This window comes from Larimichthys crocea, chromosome II (genome assembly GCF_000972845.2).
Source record: "Larimichthys crocea isolate SSNF chromosome II, L_crocea_2.0, whole genome shotgun sequence".
In the NCBI taxonomy this organism is placed as follows: Eukaryota; Metazoa; Chordata; class Actinopteri; family Sciaenidae; genus Larimichthys; species Larimichthys crocea.
This window is the reverse complement of record NC_040012.1, coordinates 11,681,175-11,701,531: the sequence shown is the minus strand read 5'-3', so window position 1 is coordinate 11,701,531 and position 20,357 is coordinate 11,681,175. Positions and strand designations below refer to the sequence as shown.

At 41.1% G+C, this 20,357-nt stretch overlaps 2 protein-coding genes across 2 annotated transcripts; both read left to right on the top strand.

Annotated features, from left to right (window-relative positions):
* The first annotated feature begins 1,191 nt into the window (after positions 1 to 1,191).
* mcm4 (minichromosome maintenance complex component 4) lies at positions 1,192 to 9,739 on the top strand. The gene is made up of 17 exons (XM_010729181.3): positions 1,192 to 1,294; positions 2,437 to 2,514; positions 2,601 to 2,759; positions 2,846 to 3,009; positions 3,140 to 3,241; positions 3,337 to 3,432; positions 3,562 to 3,657; positions 3,978 to 4,116; positions 4,334 to 4,554; positions 4,697 to 4,817; positions 5,938 to 6,197; positions 7,141 to 7,506; positions 7,597 to 7,724; positions 8,086 to 8,293; positions 8,384 to 8,612; positions 8,822 to 8,955; positions 9,173 to 9,739. The coding sequence occupies exons 2-17, from the start codon at positions 2,451 to 2,453 to the stop codon at positions 9,266 to 9,268; spliced, it is 2,583 nt and encodes an 860-aa protein (XP_010727483.2). The 5' UTR covers positions 1,192 to 1,294; positions 2,437 to 2,450; the 3' UTR covers positions 9,269 to 9,739.
* Positions 9,740 to 10,109: 370 nt separating this feature from the next.
* Positions 10,110 to 20,027, top strand: ube2v2 (ubiquitin-conjugating enzyme E2 variant 2). Its single transcript, XM_027291720.1, has 5 exons — positions 10,110 to 10,129; positions 13,446 to 13,585; positions 17,350 to 17,498; positions 17,605 to 17,730; positions 17,906 to 20,027. Exons 1-5 carry the CDS (start codon positions 10,110 to 10,112, stop codon positions 18,050 to 18,052), a joined length of 582 nt encoding a protein of 193 aa, XP_027147521.1. The 3' UTR covers positions 18,053 to 20,027.
* Positions 20,028 to 20,357: the final 330 nt, after the last annotated feature.

Genomic DNA, 20,357 nt, shown 5'->3' with positions numbered 1-20,357 from the left:
AAACCCCTCCCCTTCAGGGACGCATGTGCTGACACTTCTCGGAAACGCTCCTGTGTTTGCCATAGAGGAAGTGTGCAGTACTTTTCCTCTGACAAAGCCATGTTTGAAATGGAAACTGCGCCACATGGTGGCCAATAAATGTACCTGCGAGATAAAGTCATATATTTTTAGCAAGAAAAAACTTTGTGTTACCCTCCAATAAAAATTAAAGGCCAAAAAAAATGAAACATCAGAAAAGATTAGTGTTATTAATCAGATTTTAATTTGGAAATTTATTTTTCCATTTTGCAACAGAGAGGATCACACCACTTTTAGAGGATTTTTTTTTTAACTTAACTGATTAAAACACATAACAAACATATTATTCATTTCATTTAAGTAAATATTATTTCCAGTGCCACCAAACATCTGTGCCTTCTTGGAAAGTTTTAAACTCATCTGTTGAAATTAGTGAATTTCAAGCCAGATTTAGTTTCCTGGTAGAAAAATCATTTTTAAAAATCCAATTTTATATAAAAAATGAGTAATGTGTACGTTCATGTATACATTATTTGTCTTTATTTAAGATAATTTAAGATAAGATAGATTTTAATGATCCCACACCTTCACAGCAGCTTACATACACAACATGGATATGAAATTACTCATTAATAAGACATATATAGAAGAAACTCATGAAGTCATGCTTCCTCTATGGAGTTGTTGTTGTTGTTGTTTGTGTCTTTTCCTGTCTCTCTCCACTTGCCACCACAGTGTTATATAGAGTCCTGCACACTCTGAAGCGCCTCTGTCTCCACAGTAAGTGGAGTAAATATTATTTATATTTACATGTATGTATTAATTTCCCATTTTATATTATTTTTTTATTGTTTTTAGAGATTTGCACTTTAAAATGTTTTCTACTTTTTCATTTTTTTGTATTTTTTATTGTAAACTGTTTCAATAAAGATAAAGAAAATAAAAAAATGATTTGGACAAAACCAAATCATCTGAGGGGTCAAAGAAGAAAAGTCCGCTCGCATATGTTAAATATAATGTATTAAGTCTCATGTACACAAGTGTGTATTTTTTTATATGTATATATTTTAGCCTGAGTTTATTTAATCATTTCATGATGTTTAATTTAAGTTATAACAGGTGAACCTCGACACGAACACCCCTCTGCTGTGATGGACTCGGCCGGAAAAAGCTCGCCGATCCTGGCCTGCTATTGGTCCAAAGTTCCCCGCGAAAATAACGTCACTGGCAGTTTCGCGCCAGATCTGCAGCATCTCGTACGTACACACAAGAGGAGGTAAGAAAACACTTCATTTCCTTCAGTTATTCATCGATTATATTGATTTAGTCAAAGTTTCTTTTGACACACACGTTTGTTCTAATGTGCATCAACATCACTGATATTATATTTTTATTTACGTGATCAGTTTTCAGTGTTTAATCAGGTCAGACGGTGCTCATCACTTTCAGCTCATTGTTTCCTCTGCAGCCACATGTCAGATGGTGGAGCAGGCATTGTTAACTGACCGGCATAATTTAATATAAAATGGTAGTAAACACATAAATAAACACAAAAGCGGCATCACAGCAGTGTGTTCAAGTTTAATAAATGTAAGTACACATATCAATGCGGGGTATTAAGTTAAGAGTGAACTTATTGACAGCAAAGGCCTGTTTTAACTTGGACTGCTGTCTCAGTGATGCTGGATGAGTTTTATTCCAGTTTAAACTGCGGCAATAATCAATAATCAAGTTCACTGTTTGTTACTTTGCAGAGTAACTACAGGAGTCAGATCAGTGTGCTGGGTACAAATGGTGACTTAAAGTGAGACATAATGCAGATATTAAACAACAGTATTGGTGAACTGTAAAGGTCATATCAGCATCAGATAAATGGGAAATATAATGTGTGCTCGAAACAAGTTTATTACAATAAAATAACACAATTTCTAAAGGACTTTAACAAAACATCAAGAGGCCTCAAATCTAACCTGAGGTAACTGAAGCATCAAACCTTAAATCTGCTCGTGGTGTCACTTTGAGGATTATGTTTAATAAGTTTAATCAACTATGAAAGTGGAACTGAAAACATTTCCAAAAAAAAGAGTATCTTCATCTACACGCCCTGCAAGGCTGAGCACACTGATCTAACGGTGAGAGAGTAAACGAAAAAACATGACAAGAAAACATTTGAGAATCACCGCTTTGCTGAAATACAGTTTTCTACAAACTATCTGCAACAGACGCAAAAACTGCTCACTGAAAACTGAAGTTATCACCGTCTCTGTCCTCCAGCAGAGAATAAACACGCCTACAGACTTTCTGAAGTCACTTGGCAGGTGGTTAAACTGTATCCACAAGTACTTAAAGCTGTAGAAGTCAGTACATTCACTTGGATAAAAATAAATGTGTTAACTTGAATCTATTTGATCTTTTTAGATATCTCGGCAACAATGTCTTCCCCAACATCAACTCCCGGTGGCCGCAAACGAGGACGGAGCTCCAACCCGGCCACCCGTAAGTTAATTAACATATTTCTAGTGCTGTGACTGTTTGTGTGTTTGCTGTTATTAACTTTGTCTCTGTGTCTTGTGTATCCTCAGCCAGCAGCGAGGGCCCCACATCACCTCCCTCTCAGCGCCGCAAAGGCCAGGACTCCTCCGCCGGGGACCTGATGCCGATGCCCACCTCCCCGGCCACCGACATGCTCAGTCCAGCAGCACCTCAGGACACTTCTCTGTTCTCCAGCCCTCGTCCCTCAGGTGCGAACCACAGGAAGTGTGCTTGGATATAACTTATTTTGTTTTACTAAGCCGTATTTAGTGACGTTTCTTTTCTTTTTTAACAGTCCCACCCAATGAAGTGGACATGAGCTCCCCTCTGATGTACGGGACACCAAGCTCCAGGGTTGAAGGGACCCCACGCAGTGGAGTGCGGGGCACCCCGGCCAGACAGCGTCCTGATCTGGGGTCAGTCAGGAAGGCACCACAAGTCGATCTTCAGTCTGAGCCGGTCAGTGGAAGAATCAAGAATGATTTAAGCCAGGATAAGACTTTTAGCATTAAACTGTTCAGACTAAATGAATATTAATGACAAACCTGAAGTCTCATTGGGTAACACATTTGTTTTTGTTTTTTTGCAGCCAAGTACTGACGGCGCTGTAGCCAGCGAGCCGAATGCAGGCCAGAGACTGGTGATCTGGGGGACTGATGTCAACGTTGGGACCTGCAAGGAGAAGTTTCAGGTACGAAATATTACACTTCATCTCTTCTAAGATATTCCCTAACCCTTAAGAGGAGAGTTAAATGTCTGCATGCTTTGGGTCACTTTTGTTTTCAGAGGTTCCTGCAGAGATTCATCGACCCGACCTCTAAAGAAGATGAGAACGCCGGTCTGGACCTGAACGAGCCTTTATACATGCAGAAGCTGGAAGAGGTAGCGTACTTGTTAATCTGTTTGTTTCACGTTAGGTGGTACTGTTCGGGTCAGAGGAAGGAGGACATGGAAACAAACCATTAACCGGAAATCTCAGCTCTAACTCTTTAATCTTTTTTTGTCTCGCAGATCAGTGTCGTCGGCGATCCGGTGCTGAGTGTGAATTGTCTGCATGTGCAGTCCTTTGATGCAGAACTTTACAGGCAGCTCATCTGCTACCCACAGGTAACTATAAAAATATAGTTTTAACGTTTTGATTAGCTCATGTGCTTTACAGAGTCAGCTTTGGACAAATATTTTCCTCCACTACGTTCGACCTTTTGTTCTTAAAGTTAAAATTAACTAATAAGAACTGAACAGAAGTTAATCTCAGATTATAAATATGTAAGATGAAGCCAGAGCTTATTGTGCCACCGTGTTAATTCATAAACAAGCCACACTGTCTGAATGCATTGGGAATAAACTATTGGTAAACTCTGTTTCTGAAATGTCTGTCTAATAAACGTATTCATGCTAATAGATGAGTAATATGTTCCCCTTTGCAGGAAGTCATCCCAACCTTCGACATGGCAGTCAACGAGCTTTTCTTTGAGCGTTTCCCAGACTCCATCCTGGAGTACCAGATCCAAGTCCGCCCCTACAACGCCCTGAAAACCAGAAACATGAGGAGCCTGAACCCAGAAGGTGTGTGTGTGTGTGTGTGTGTGTGTGTGTGTATTCGTTTCCCCAGCTCGTGTCACCAGCTCCGCACAAAGTGAAATCACACTTATTAAGCTGACCATACTGAGATATCCCACCCCATATTTGGTGTGGGAGTTTTGCGAATATTGTTGAATGCTTTGATTTAAAATGTGAGGTATCAGCTTTCGGGGCTAAAAGCTTCTGCGTCGCCTCCCCACAGACATCGATCAGCTGATCACCATCAGCGGCATGGTGATCCGCACCTCGCAGCTCATCCCCGAGATGCAGGAGGCTTTCTTCCAGTGCCAGGTGTGCGCTTACAGCACCCGTGTGGAGGTGGATCGCGGGCGCATCGCTGAGCCGGCTGTGTGTCGCCACTGCAACACCACCCACAGCCTGGCGCTCGTTCACAATCGCTCAGTCTTTTCAGACAAACAGATGGTGAGAGTTACATGGGGGGGGTGAGGGGCAGATTGCTTACAGTGAACGACACCTAATCTCAGAATATGTTAGGTGGTAATTAGTGATGTGTTACTGTTGAGGTCATGACATCTGTTCGTCTATTGATCTTATTTGATAACAGATCAAAATTCAAGAGTCTCCAGAGGACATGCCAGCTGGTCAGACGCCTCACACAACTGTTGTGTACGGTCACAATGACCTGGTTGATAAAGTGCAGCCAGGAGACCGCATAAACATCACCGGTAAGTACTAATGATCTATTAATCTGCCTGTTATTTTATACATATTAATACATTGCTCAATAAAATGCCTCAAATTAGTGAAAATTGGCTGCCGAGGTTTCGTTTCTTGTTTTTATTTGTCGAACCAGCAACCCCAAAATCCCAGAAACATTTCATATTCAGAGATTTTTAACAAATGCGAGGCTGAAACTCTCAATTCAACTCAACTCAACTTTATTTATAAAGCTCTTTTAAAGACAGCCGCAGCCGACACAAAGTGCTGTACATAAAATAGAACATGAAATAAGACATATAAAACAAAGAACAATATAAAAACAATAATAAACGATAAAACAATGTTAAAATAATAATAAACCAAAAACCGAAACAGTCTCATGCTGGGTTAAAGGCCAGTGAATATTTGGAGAATATTTCCAAATTTTGCTTGAAAAATGTTAAATATTTGGAGAATATTTCCAAATTTTGCTTGAAAAATGTTATTTGAACAGTTGCACATTTGATTTCTAGCAACAGACCAAACATTGTTGATCAAATCCCAACGTGGCATCTTCATATTTCTTGTTTTGTGTAAGAAATGAAGGAAGTTAAAGTCGGCAGTCAGTGCATTCTTTAGCTCTGACCTGATGATAACGGACATGTCTGCCTTCATTGCTTTCAGGTCTGCTCACTGCTATCCTTGCAACTGTGAGCAGCGCTGGTGGCAGTTTCAGGCCTAGTGCTTGTAGGACGACTGTATTTATATTTACGGAGCTTGGTCTGTAAAGATCAAACATGCTCCAATTTATCTCGGATACGTTAGCAGATGATATTTCCAACAAATTTGCAGGAGGTGCACTTTAAAATAAGAATTTTTGAAAAGTTAGGCAGGAGCTCAGCACAACACGTCTTATTGCCAGCTCACTAGTGCCCACTTGTGTAAACGAAAATTAAATATATTCTTATTGCAGCGATATAAAGCACAGAAAACTATCAATCCTTCACATTTTGGTGGTTTTCTGTCGATGTTCATTCAATGATTTTTATTGTTCCGACACTGATCTCCTCTCTAGAGCTCTTCAGTGAATCAGTTCAGTGTTGTCATTCATCAATCATCATGACGGCTTCTCAAATGTCCCTGCAGGTATCTACAGAGCGGTCCCCATGCGCGTGAGCCCCATCCAGAGCAGCGTGAAGTCCGTGTACAAGACTCACATCGACGCCATCCACTTCCGTAAAACCGACGAGAAGCGCCTGCACGGTTTGGACGAGGACGCCGAACAGAAGCTCTTCACCGAAGACCGCGTGCAGACTCTGAAGGAACTGGCAGCCAAACCAGACGTCTACGAACGCCTCTCCTCCGCCCTCGCACCGAGCATCTACGAGCATGAGGACATCAAAAAGGTGTGTGATAGAGAGAGAGAGAGAAGGGATCTGAGCCAAAACATGTTTCTCTGTACAAGCACCTAGTAACCGGAGTAAACACTGAAGTTATGGTTTGTCAATAATCAAAATGGGACATTTGATAGAACATAAAAGATGTTTTCCTGCTCTGAACAGTGGAAACATCTGCCATCTGAAAAAGTCTGTTTTAATATCACTGGATCAATCATTTCACATAATTAGTCCCACCTGTGTTTCCTGCTGTGGTGAGTCAAATTAAGGTCAGGTAGAGATCTAGTTAATGAGGCGTTCACCCAAATTAAGAAGTACAATGATGTATCGCTGAGTCTGCGCTTGGCAGAATCAAACACCGTCATTTTAATGGTCACATTAAAGTTCTTTGGCTTCTCGAGGCAGAGCAAAGACAAGTTGTATTAACACGTATTATGTATCATATTTCATGAGTTTAAAAACTTTTTATAACGCGTATCATCTGGCATTATTTAGGGCCGTTTGTTAAACACAGTCTGGAAGAAGGCATCGCTCCCAAAGTTCGTTCATCGTGGGTTTTTTTGTGGTTTTAATTAATTACCTAATAAACCTGCCGACACGTTCATCACAGCGTGTTTGAGAGTCTTCTAAAGGACACGTCAATAAGAAAACAAATGCAGCTGTTCACCTTTTTGAGAATATTCAGAAAAATTTAGAGAGAAGAAATCAAATTTATTGAAGTAAAACGATGAAAATGAAGGCGACAGCAGCGTCTGGGTCAGTCAGTTCCACCTGAAGTTTTCCTACTTTGGCAAAAAGTCTGTCTCTGTTCGCTTTAATAAGTTCAGTAAAATGTTTTGCAACTTTTTAAAACAGAAAAAGTCAACAGTGAATCACGGTATCCTTACTCCTAGATTAAATTATGCATCCATATAGTGATTTTTGTATTTATTTCCCTCGCTGCTGGTTCCAGGGCATTTTGCTGCAGCTCTTTGGCGGCAGTCGTAAAGACTTCAGTCAGACCGGCCGAGGCAACTTCCGCGCCGAGGTGAACATCCTGCTCTGCGGAGACCCTGGCACCAGTAAGTCCCAGCTGCTGCAGTACGTCTTCAACCTGGTGCCCCGCGGCCAGTACACGTCGGGAAAGGGCTCCAGCGCCGTGGGTCTCACCGCCTACGTGATGAAGGACCCGGAGACCAGGCAGCTGGTCCTGCAGACCGGAGCTCTGGTGCTCAGCGACAACGGCATATGCTGCATCGACGAGTTCGACAAGATGAGCGACAGCACGCGCTCCGTGCTGCACGAGGTCATGGAGCAGCAGACTCTCTCCATCGCCAAGGTATGTTTGACATGGTTTCAACATGTAGGGGCAGAATAGGAAACGTTTTAAGTTGGCCGATGATTCTCACTTTTTCTTTCTCGTCTGCAGGCCGGGATCATCTGCCAGTTGAACGCCCGTACCGCCGTGTTGGCTGCTGCTAACCCTATTGAATCTCAGTGGAACCCCAAAAAGACCACGATTGAGAACATTCAGCTGCCTCACACACTGCTATCCAGGTGAATATCATCAGTCAGCACCGTCACGCCGAAAACACCTGATAGAAATTGATTTTCGCTCCCTTGATCGCAGTTAAAATCTTGCTGAAAAGGTTGGTCATTTTGCAGATTGGCAGCAGCAGTTTAACAGCTCTAAAACGGGGTCTGCCAATCAGCACTTTGGCACCGTGCGAGTTTCTAAAGCAGCATGAACTCAGGTTCAGAGGGTGCACATGAATCAGTAACAACATGAACTGAAAGTAAAATGAGAAACGGGCTCAGAACTGATGTATCTGTTCTGAAATTCAACCCTTTTTGGTCCAGCATTTTTGATGCCTTCTCTAAAGTGTTTTTTTAACATTGCGTTAACGTGCTCCATCAGATTCGACCTCATCTTCCTGATGCTGGATCCTCAAGACGAGGCTTACGACCGCAGGCTGGCCCACCACCTGGTGTCGCTGTACTACCAGAGCGAGGAGCAGATGGAGGAAGAGTTCCTCGACATGGCTGTGCTGAGGGACTACATTGCATATGCACGAACATACATCAATCCAAGGCTGAGCGAGGAAGCCAGCCAGGCTCTCATTGAGGTTTGTTTTTCTTCTTGCCTTATGTCGAGTAATTTGCTGCTGGAAGATAAGGCCCCTCAACTGATCTCGTGCACGTTTTTTTGTCCCTAGGCTTACGTGGACATGAGGAAGATCGGCAGCGGTCGGGGGATGGTGTCCGCCTACCCCAGACAGCTGGAGTCCCTGATCCGCTTGGCAGAGGCCCACGCCAAGGTGCGCTTCTCCGAGAAGGTGGAAACCATCGACGTGGAGGAGGCCAAGCGGCTGCACAGAGAGGCCCTCAAACAGTCGGCCACTGACCCCAGAACAGGATTTGTTGACATCTCTATTCTCACGACAGGTATGCAACACGGGGACTCTTCAGTATTAACTACTTGTATTTTTAAATAATATATGAGGCTAGGTATAATCTAAATTATGGGATTTAAAAACCTTCCTGGTTTTATGTGACAAGCAAGCAAAATAAACTGCAGATAAATCTATGATTTTTAAAACGATCATCAGCAGCGGCCCTGCGGCGTGTTTGAGTGTGTTCATTTGTGATTCCAGGTATGAGCGCCACCGCCCGCAAGCGCAAGGAAGAGGTCGCCCAAGCCCTGAAGAAACTGATCCAGGCCAAAGGAAAGACGCCTGCCATGAAATACCAGCAGCTGCTCGATGACCTTAGAGGACAGTCTGAAACTGTAAATATTTTATTTGACCTTTTTATGAAATCAATATATTATATTGGCCTGCCAGTTTTCAGCAGTTTTAAAGTTCAGATGATATTTAAGATGGCAATATGTTCAACCAATGAATAAAATCTATGACAGTATTTGAAATTAAAGGTGATGGGTTTTTTTAAATGTATCCACCCTCACGTCCTGTTTTGACTTCCTCTTTTTGTCGTTTTGTTTTCAGGCGATCACCAGGGAGCTGTTTGACGAGGCGCTCCGAGCGCTGGCCGACGAGGATTACTTGACAGTCACTGGAAAGACTGTTCGTCTCCTCGCCTAAGGCACACCCTGCAATTATGTACAGTCCTTTTTAATTTTAAACCCTCTCCCATGGCGACTTCTTTCTCTCGTGCTGTAAAATATTTTCTGTATAATTGAACCACCATATGTTTTCCGGCTATATTAGATGTTTGAATATCCTTTTTTTTTTTTTTTGGATTTCGATGATTCAGAAAAACCACATGACTCATTCGAACCTTTAATGTCCTGTGGTGCTAAAAAAAAAGATAAACAAAAGGTATATTAATAGAGCTAATATTTAAAGTACTTCATTTGTTTACCTGTTTTTGAAGTAATGCTCTTCCTGTTTTTCTGCTCTGTTGTGGTAAAAAGCTCTTTTCTTTTGACTTGTACATTGTAATCACTGAGTCATGTCAGTGACAAATTATTTCCAGTGTTGAATTGTCCTTGTAGTTTGAATTTACGACTTGTTAATAGAGAAAAAAATAAAATGTTGCTCACTGAAAACGCTCGGCCGGTTTCTTTTTTTTTTTTCCAGTGGTTGAGTTTTAGTTGAATTAAATGTTTTACCGTCATATTTTCCCCCTGAGTATATTAAAAGTAGTTTAAATCAAATTAATCTGTACTCTTTGGCACTATCATATGTGCAATATGTAATTTTCTACACCAGCCTGTTCCAGCTCTTCACCGAAGCTATACGAAGTAAACCCGAGACTTCATGTTATTCTAGATATCTGCCACTTTATGCACAATACCTCATAATTCAGCCCGCATACTTGGAAAGTTTGGGTTCGCCACAAGAATTTCAAATTATGTTTGAGGGTTAGGCTATAACGTGCTTTTATACTGATAAACCAACGGGGGGGTTGAAGAGCTTAAAGATGGGAATAAGAGACTTATTGTGAGACACTGAGTCCTTTAAACTCATTCTGGGAGAAGCTATCTACAGTTTCTCAAACTTTTTACACCGCGTACCATCTCAATTCAAGAATCAGAGCTACTTTAATGGGAAAGGGGTACTTCTGATCCACATTTCTCTTCCTTATAGTTCCCATTTGGAGTCATACAGACATTTTAGCTTTAACTAATCATGGATGTATTTACGCTATGTACTACCTGCATGAACATGATGGGACTATGGAGAAGGATGATATTGAAACAAATCATTACAGGATAGTAGCAGTTTAAGTATTCTTATTCAAATTCTTCTAGTATTGATTGTATTATTTTTTCTTTAATTAAAAAATATAGATTCCTCCACTGAAGGTACTTTTACCAGAGTAGACCGCAAATGTCTGACTGAACCTTTTCATCTGTGGGCTCCATCTTTTGTCTTTTTATTTATTCAAACCTCTGAGGCTGTGAAGTTGATGTGGAAGTGCCAAAAGCTGCAGTCTAGTTGAGGCTAGCTACAGAAAAAGTCATTCTCCATAAGTCCCCATGTAAAAACACACCACGGCAGAAATAAACATGTTTACAGCCTGGTACAAAAAAAACTGTTTTAGTCTCTATAGCTAATTTCCACATTCATGACGACTGTACTGAGTGAATTTTTCAAGTTGTATGAAGGTTATGCATAATTAACAGCATGTACAGGTGGTTGACATTACAGGTTTGAGCTCACAGGCATCATTCAGCGTGCCTCGGGCTCACTGACGTCTTTGTTGCATTTTTGCTGAAAGAGCTCTACTCTGTCACCAGCAGTTGGTTTCATTTGAACAATCTGTTGCCACAGCAACTGGTACTGGCACAGCTCCATATTGTGGTTGCAGTTTAACTGACATAACTTTGTTACATCACGTCGACCGGTTTGTTTAATTTGTGACCATGCACTCACTCTTTTAAACTTTTACCTGCTCCCCAAATGCCCTCGTTGGAGCATTAATTACTTACTAAGTTATAAGGTGTCTTGTGATTGTGGTGTCAAAACTCCAGCAACTTTATTGTCAGACCAATACATTTGGGCTTGTCCAGCAGGTTTCAGCTTGTTGGCAACTCATTTGACTTGCTTGTTGTTGTTAAACCAGTTTCTTTCCGGTGTGTTACTGCAAGTTATGCCTTTGACCAAGCCCAGTTGTGATGGTCTGACAATAGATTGTATATACTGCAAGTGAAGATGGAGGTTTGTGCTCTTTAGACTTTTCCCCCTTCTACATGGTGAAGTTTCATAGTCAGTTTACTAAACTAGGCTAAGATAGTTCCTATTATACACTAACTTCAAACTACTGTACATGGTGTCTCATCTTTTTGGGCCAAGTTCAAATGTGTTGGTCTGACAATGAAGTTATTTATACTGCTACTACTATTTATACTATAAGCCCATATTATTTATTTGAAACTAACCTATTGTTAATAAGTAGCTAACTGTTATGTATATTATTTAGTATTGTGTTCTGTGGGCCTTAAATGATCTTTAAAAGTCTGACTGGTTTTGCCCTTAAGCAAAGTGTTTCTTCCTGTGTGTGTAACACCTGGTTTGTTGTGAATCCAGAGTGCTAAATAATTAAACCAAACGGTTATGTTGTACCATCAAAACACAAAAAAAGCTTCAATGAAGTAATGTAAAAAGCAGCTTGTGAATTGGAAATGTTAAAAGTCTGACATGTTTGGGCCTCAAGCAAAATGTATCTTCCAATTATATAACACCTGTGACACCTGGTTTGTTGTCAATCCTGTTTACCTGGTTAGTGGTACGATAGTTAAACCGAATAGTTACGATACCTCATCTTTTCATGATTTATAATCACTATTATTGAGTTTGTTGTCCAGTTAAGGCCGACTCCTGTATTCAACCTTTAAGTGTTGTCAGGACATGTTGTACCATTAAAAGACAAAAAAGCTTCAATGAAGCGATGGAAAAAGCAGATTGTGTATAGGAAGTGTCATAAAAACAAATAATTAGTGTAGTAGTTTTGGGCTCAAGCAAAGTGTTTCTTCCTGGGTGTGTAACACCTGGTTTGTTGTGAATCCAGTTTGCCTTGTTAGTGCTACAATAGTTAAACCAAGAAGTTATAATCAATATACCTCATCTTTTTATGATTTATAATCACTATTATTGAGTTTGTTGTCCAGTTAAGGCCGACTCCTGTCTTCAGTCTTTATTAGAAGTGTAGTCAGGACATGGTTGTGCTATGTAATTACACATATAGTTAGGTGAAAACCTGAATTTTCATCTGATGAAATGGTGTAGGCTTTAAAAGCTGTGATGAAGTGATGTAAAAAGCACATTTTGAATTGGAAATGTCAGTCTGTTGTACATAGATATGTATATACTGTCGTATCCACATACCGCATGTACATAACACATTTGCATTGTTACTGTAATCATTTTATCATTCATTGTAATTGTACAATATGTTTGTGTGGATTTGTTCTGTACACATGACATCTATTGCACGTCTGTCCGCCCTGGGAGAAGGATCCATCCTCTGTGGCTCTTCCTGAGGTTTCTTCCACTTTTTTTCCTTTTTTTGTTAAAAGGGTTTTTTGTGGGCAAGTTTTTCCTCACTCAAACCGAGGGTCTAAGGACAGAGGGTGTCACTCCCTGTACAAAATGTACTTTTTGACTTTGGGCTATACAAATAAAATTTGATTTCATTTCATTTCATTGCACCATCACCAGTTCTTTACCCAGTCTACAAATGTCTGTCAGTGTCTATAGATGCACACACACACACACACACCCCAGCTCTGGAACTCTTTACCCCCCCCATCATATTGGAACATCAACTCACTCTCACAATTCAAGTCCGCACTCAAAACCAATCTGTTTAAAACTGCCTTTTCCTTCTGACTGATTCAATTGCATTGTCCTATTTTAACCAGTTTTTAATGTTGTATTCTTGTAATTTGGTATACTTTTATGGTTCTATTTGTTTGTTTCTGTTATTTGCTGTCTACTTTTATTCATGTTTATGTGTTTTATGTTCATGTCTGTGCCAACCTGCTCCTTCCTTCCTTATGTTCTAAAAACTGTATGTCCTGTACCTGTACGTACACTTGAGAGCACAGTGAACCGGAGTCAGATTCCAGGTGTGTGGACACACCTGATAAAAATACACTCTGTTTTGTTGACTTTAAAGGTAAAACATTAGGATACCATCAGGTTTAAGAGTGAGTTAATGTGACCCCGGGTGTAAATAATGTGTGTTTCAGGCATGAAACAGTGAACAGTAAAAAAAAAAAGCAGAGTTGAGTGTGAACAGGGCAGCTTGCAGTGCAGTGGGGTGTGTGTGTGTGTGTGTGTGTGTTAGCGTGCGTGCGTGCGTGCGCGTGCTGCTGTCGGGTTTAACCGCTGTGACGTCACACTCCTGTGTGTGCTTCTGGACTCGGCTGAAGAAGATGGCGGCCTCCTCAGGTTTGTGTGCCTTCAAACTAACACATCCAGCGACACAAAGTGTAGACGGAGCCGGGCTTCGCGCTGTTTCACTCAGCTCGGCAAACGTGACCGCTTTCTCTCTTTAAACATCTGCGTGGAGCCGCTCCGTGTCGCGGGTTTGGTCTTTAATTTCGCCCCTCGGTGAGGCTGGGAGCTCCGCGGGGGCCCGTCTATCACACGGAGCTTGCCCCCGTGAGTTAGCTGAAATGGCACAAGGTGTCAGAAATCAGCGTCGGTATTTGCCGCTAACGCCGCAACGCGTCACGAATAAAACCTATCACAGCTACTGTAATGTGATTCAGACGTTTAAGCAGACGTGTGAGTTGCTTTTTGTTTTAATGCGACGATATAAACAACCGCAGGAAGCGCTCGCTAGCTTAGCGGCTGGAATATTCCAGCACCGCGCGGCGGCGGCGGGTGTCGGTCCTGTTTGTGTCCGACCAGCGAGCCGCTGGATCGGGATAAACCTGCTGTATTTCTACCAACCATCATCAGCTACACGTCTTTTTATGTGCATAAATCTGTACTGAGCTGCAGCAGTGAAACAGAAACTGGTGTAACGAGGTAATTTTGAGCCGCTCTGTGAAACGCCGCAACAGCATAAAGGTGACGGTGATGTTTAGTGTTGCTGTCGGTAGCTAACGTTAGTCAGATTAAAAACAAGATTTACACTCTTTAACTCCCGGGAATAGATACAGGGAATAACAGCGTCTTTAATCACAAGGTTAATGTTTAGTATTGTTGGGTGGTGACTGACTTTAAATGCTGTAGGTTGGCACGCTTTGTTTCAGGAAATAGCCGGAGCCCGCTCAGCAGGAAGCGTGGTCCGCAAACTTGCAAAATAAAGTCTGAATTTACAGGAAAGCGATAAAAAAATAAAAATAATACAGGTCAGATTAAAACACTCACACGGTTTAATTATTATTATTTATTTTAGTTCTGCTTCAGTTTAATCAAACACAACGTCTTTACAAAAGCGTTGTGTCTTCATAAAAGTGGACAAACAGGGAAGTAACTTCATAATCGAAACTAGTTTGCGACGTAAAGCAGCGAGGTTTAAGTATCTGGAGACACAGATGACATGAGTTTACAAGGACAGGCCTGCAAATACAGTTATACCTACTGAAATTTAATCAAGGTGAAGGTTTAAAATAAGATTTTTAGAGTTGGGCAAGTCACTAATTTGACTTTATGTAATCAGTAAATATTCACGCCTCTTTTGTTTCATCATTAGCAGCTCAATGTAAATTTATCCCATTCCTCATCAGTAACAACGCTGAGGACCTAAAGAAGAGTAACACAGCCACACGACGCACATTAAAAAGAAATAAAAAAACGTGCAGCAATAAATACACACGAGAGGGACAAACTGTGGCTGATCCTGACCATACCGATTTCTTCTCGTGTAGGCCTTTGCTAAGCACATTTTGCACCGACATTAAGACAAGATCAGCAACTCGTTTTTAGAGGTATCCATTTCCTCATTGTGCAGCAACTTGCATTGCAAGTTTTTAAAAGTCAGATAAGACTCTGACTCTCTCTTATAGATCGGTAACACTTGGAGCAGATGTAAAGGTCAAATTTAAGACTAAACTTTGCTGGAAATGTAGAGACCAAACCGAATTAATGATCAGACTGAAATAAACCGGCAAATCTTTTGATTTGTCGAGCATAGATTGAGAACATTTGATGCTTTTCAGCCTGTCAAAGTGAGAATGTAAACTGATTGTCTTTAGGGTTTTGTTGGCCTTTTAGTTTGTCACTGTCTTCGTACCTTTTTTCTAGGTTTATAGTTCAACGAAAAGCTGAATTGATAATGTTAGTAACGGCTGCAGCCTCTTTAGTATTCCTGTGCTGCAGTTTCTTGTTACTTAGCAGCTGACATAAAGCGGGCTATATGCTCGTACCGGTAACTCTGTGGCGAGCTAAAATTAGCCGGTAACATTGGTCTCTTTACCGGCGTTTGTCGTCTTGACTCCTGAGCAAACGCCTTTTAAGCAAATGGGAGTGTGCCACTTAAGAGTCGATCCTTCATCGTGGCCACTGCACGCCAGATGTGAAATATTGATCTTTTTTTTTTTTTTATGAACGCTGGCTGTGATTAATGTCGTCTGAGATTAGAGGAGCTGAAATAAGCGACAGGGATGAATTTGAATGTTTCCACTGTGTCTCCTGTCTCAGCCTTTCTCACTTCCCCTCCCCGTGAATTCGTCTTCAGGTCGTAATTATGAACAGCAGTACTTTTGCTTAAGTGTGGTCCCCTCGGCTTCCAGCGCTCCTCCAGTCATGAGCTGTAATTGGTTAATCATTTACACCTCCTTGAGTGCCTGTCAGCCTGCGTGTAATGCCAGCGTCTGAGAACATTTCCCCCCGCAGCCGAACACTTTGATTGACTAGTTTGGAAAGATGTTATTATCAAGTCAGCTGTTACGACGTTGGTCATGAGATGAGTGGATGAATCATTTGGTTTAAAAAAATCAGCAGTATGGGCCCATGTGCTTGCAAATCTCATGACTGCCTCCAGTTTTTAAATCACCCTTCAATGCTCAGCAGCATCAGATGCCTTTCAGTAAAACGTCTTATGAACAAGGTATCGAATTAAATGCAGCCCCACAGTAGGTAGATCAGGATGTGCTGCGGTCATGTGCTCGCAGTGAATTAATGCGTCGAGTCATTTCTCACGTTTGCCACTCCCGCTCCTTTGCATGCATTGCTCCTCTGTAAATAGAGACATACCAACGTGCGTCTGCATCAGTTTCCATGAAACTGTGCACAGCCGGAGCACCAACACAGACAAAACACTTTGATAGTGATGTTGCGGTTTCCTGTTTAGAGGAAAACTGTCAATTCGAAACTATTTTAGGCTCGCAGGTAACAGTTATTTATGATCGGGGCTCTTTTTTCCTACTTATTTATTCATCGTTTAGTTTCAAAACATCAGTGAATTGTAAAAAAAATGATAGCATTTCTTGATCACTTGCCTTGTTTTGTATAAAATAGTTTTTCTGTTCAAAAATCTAAATTGCGAAGATTTAAAAACAAGTTAATGTGACATTTTTCCATGATATTTAAAGACAAGTTTCATTATGACATGTCTTTATTTGTGTTGTTTACTTTTAATTGTTCACAAAAAGACCAAAACTAACAACGTGTTAGTTCGTCCTCTTACAGTACTTTCCTTATGGTCAAATACCAGCAGGCACAGGCGCAACATTTTCCCTGTGCGCTGCAGCCTTTCTAGTCTAATGTTTCAAACCCCACCAGAAGCACCGCAGTCCGCTTCAGAAGCAGCTCTTGAAGCTATCAATTTATCTAACTATCTAAATATATACTTTCCCTTTTTATTAAAAGCTCATTCAGTTCTCAGGAACTGTAGATTTTAGCTAAAGCTATTCAAAGAGGTGGAAATGGTGTATTTGCAGAGAGCTTTGCTTCTCAGCAGCAGGTTAATACAACATTTAGTATTAACCTGCAGCAGGACGCTGCCGTGGGATCGACTCGAAATAAATTACAATGCCCATGTTCATCATGATGAAGGAACATGTCACCCCGTGCAACACCGTGGCGTATCGACGTGTTTTTAATAGCTGACGTCCACAGAACAGAGGAACAAGCCATATCAGGCTTTAGCCACACACACAAACACATAATACTGTCAGCAGAATCAATTTAATGTTGGTTTTATTGGATTTCTTAACAGTAGGAACATCAACAACACCCATATTCTGCTTCTGCTGTTTCAGGAGTTAAAGTTCCACGCAATTTTCGCTTGTTGGAGGAGCTTGAAGAGGGGCAGAAGGGCGAAGGCGATGGCACAGTCAGCTGGGGCCTCGAGGATGACGAAGACATGACTCTCACACGGTGGACAGGCATGATCATTGGACCAGCAAGAGTAAGCGGAACAAACTCCCGACACAGTCCGAAAACATAGATCCTGTGACTGATCCTGTGTTTTAATATCTCTCTGTGTATTTGTTTGTTTGTTTTTTTGTTTTCAGACCAATTATGAGAACAGGATATACAGTCTGAAAGTGGAATGTGGATCCAGATACCCAGAGGCGGCCCCGACTGTTAGATTTGTAACAAAAATTAACATGAATGGGATAAATAGTTCCAACGGGACGGTAAGTGTCATCACAAACCGCCAAAGTTATGTATGAGTGTTGCTCTGCGTCGCGTTGGCTGAGCTCTGACACTGTTCTGCGTGGCAGTTTTTGTGCAGCGCGTGCAATAACTCGCTGTCAGCACTCCTGTCACGATGACTGATTTGCTGTTTTTCTTTCTTTCTTTGTCTTGCAGGTGGATTCACGTAGCGTACCAATATTAGCAAAATGGCAGAATTCTTATAGCATTAAAATTGTTCTTCAAGAGTTAAGGCGTCTAATGATGGCCAAAGAAAATATGAAGCTTCCACAACCACCAGAAGGACAAACCTACAGCACTTAATTGTAATGGATTGTTTCGACCCTCTGTCTTAAACCTTACTCTCTTAGAAATATTGTGTAAAATCATCAAGAGGCTCACTTCGCACATCAACAATATCGTCTGCAAGAGCAAGATTGGACTTTCTTATTACATAGCTCATTGAAAAAGAAAATGTCCCTGCAGTTAAGCACTGAATAGATAGTTTAAAAAAAGACTACGAGACCACAGTTATCCGCCTTTAATAAAGTTACTTTGACAATAATTATGTTCGACTTGTTCCAGCTTGAGAGGGCTTGAAGAGGGAAGCATGACGCCACGCAGAGGCTGTACCAGATTCCCAATAGTTTTATGTTCAAAAGACTGATCACTGAAGCAAACAGCAAGATGTGTGTATGAAGGCATGTTCTGTAACTAATACCTAGTCAAAGAGAAGCCACTTTTTTTATTTCTTTTTTTTTTTTATTTTGGGAGTTGTTAGTCAAATTTAGCAGGTTCATTGAAATATGCTGAATATTGAACTGTGGTTGTAGTCTAAAAGTAGTGTCACAAGGTAAGAAAGATTTTTCATATATAAATATATATGAGACACGATACCAATGTTTCTGTTCTGCAGCTCTTTGACATGTAACAGACGTTGAAGCCTGTTCTCTGTTCTCAAAACCCTCGCATTTAACTTCTAGTGAAAATGGCAGGTGTATGAACTTGTGATTTTCTGAAATTAAAATCACTGTCTGCGAAAAAAAACAACAACAAAACAAACCAAAATCCCAAAGTTGAAGTTTTTTTATTTGACTCCTCGCCTGCACCTTCCTACCTACAGTTGCACGTTTTCCCACCACAAGGGGGCCTTAGCTGACAAGTTGACTTCTGTTGGCAACGAGCGAGCACGAGTCATACATTATGTTGTGAGTAAGCTCTCGCTGTCCCTGTTGGGCCATGTAATGGAAACCAGGTTAATGAAACTGCTGGGTGACACCACGCCACAGATATTTGATATGCGACTCGTGCTCATTAGAATGATATAATCAAAACGCCATTTATTATACACTGCAGTTCTCATTTAGTGGCACGTTTTATTAGACGAACAAGCCTGTTTCCTAATGATTGACAGCCCATCCGAACCTCGTTGTGCTGCGCAGTAATTCTTGTTTCGGCGTGAAACACTGCGCACAGTAGATGGGAGTAGATATCCAGTGTGGTAGTGAGAAGCGAGGGTACTGTTCCCTCCTGAGAATGTGACCTTTTGTTGCTTTTCAGCTGTTTGATTATTCATAAAGTTTAATTAACCAAATGGACGTTTAAAGGTAATTCACTGGAGATGGTATAATTGTCCACCATTTTAGTACAATCAGTTTGTTTATCTGCTTAAATTACTTAAACATTCAGATGCTGACACATCTTTGGATTTCATTTTTTAAACCCCTATTTTAGCAGGAAAATTAAACAAAACCACATTTTTCTTCTCCAGCAATGACAGTTGGTCTGTGAGGGAGGGTTAATAGTGTATTTTGGGGGGTTACAGGCAGTTTACATTCCCATTACCCACTGGCACACATCTTGTTTTGGAAGGACTCATATTTGATGGTCTAGCTACAAACAATCAGTCAAATTATTCGATTCATTGCCCTCAGAGCTTGTGACATTGACTCAATATTGTGAAAAACCCTTAACAATGAATGTTTCATTTTGAACGTGCCCTCGTGAGCGTTTACAAATCTGTCCTCTAGACGGTGCGACTGTGTGTAACATCTAAAAATGACGAACTGTTGGTGGCTTCCACATTTGACCTGAGTGACCTCCCGGCCACATATCTTCCTCCCTCCCTTCGCTGCAGCCGCGGCTGACTCCTGGCAGCTCGTCTTATCCCGGGGCCGTGATGAGGGCACGTCTGTCGGCCACATTGAACCCCACGCTCAGTAACACTGTCATCGTGGCATGGCAAGAGCTCCACGTTGGTGATGATTCAAAAATTCTCAAAAGAAAAAAAAAAAAAAAACACGATTTTACCAGAGGGGGGGTGGGGGTCACATACTGTATCTGTATCTGTAATCCTGACACAGCTGACTTGCATAAAGATAAAAAGAACCACAAAGGCATCTTGTCTCAGTATGTTTTACTTATAAGCATATAAATTAAACATTTGCATGAGCCCAACATATAATACTGACACAAAAAAAAACATGCTTGGATTGCGAATAAAAGGAATTAATCAACAATTTGTGCAACATTTGCATATCAAAAGTCACATTGTTTATTCCTAATTTAAAGCTGCATTTGCATAGGGTGAGCTTTGATGTCCAGTCAACTCAGAGCTCTGTCCCCTAGA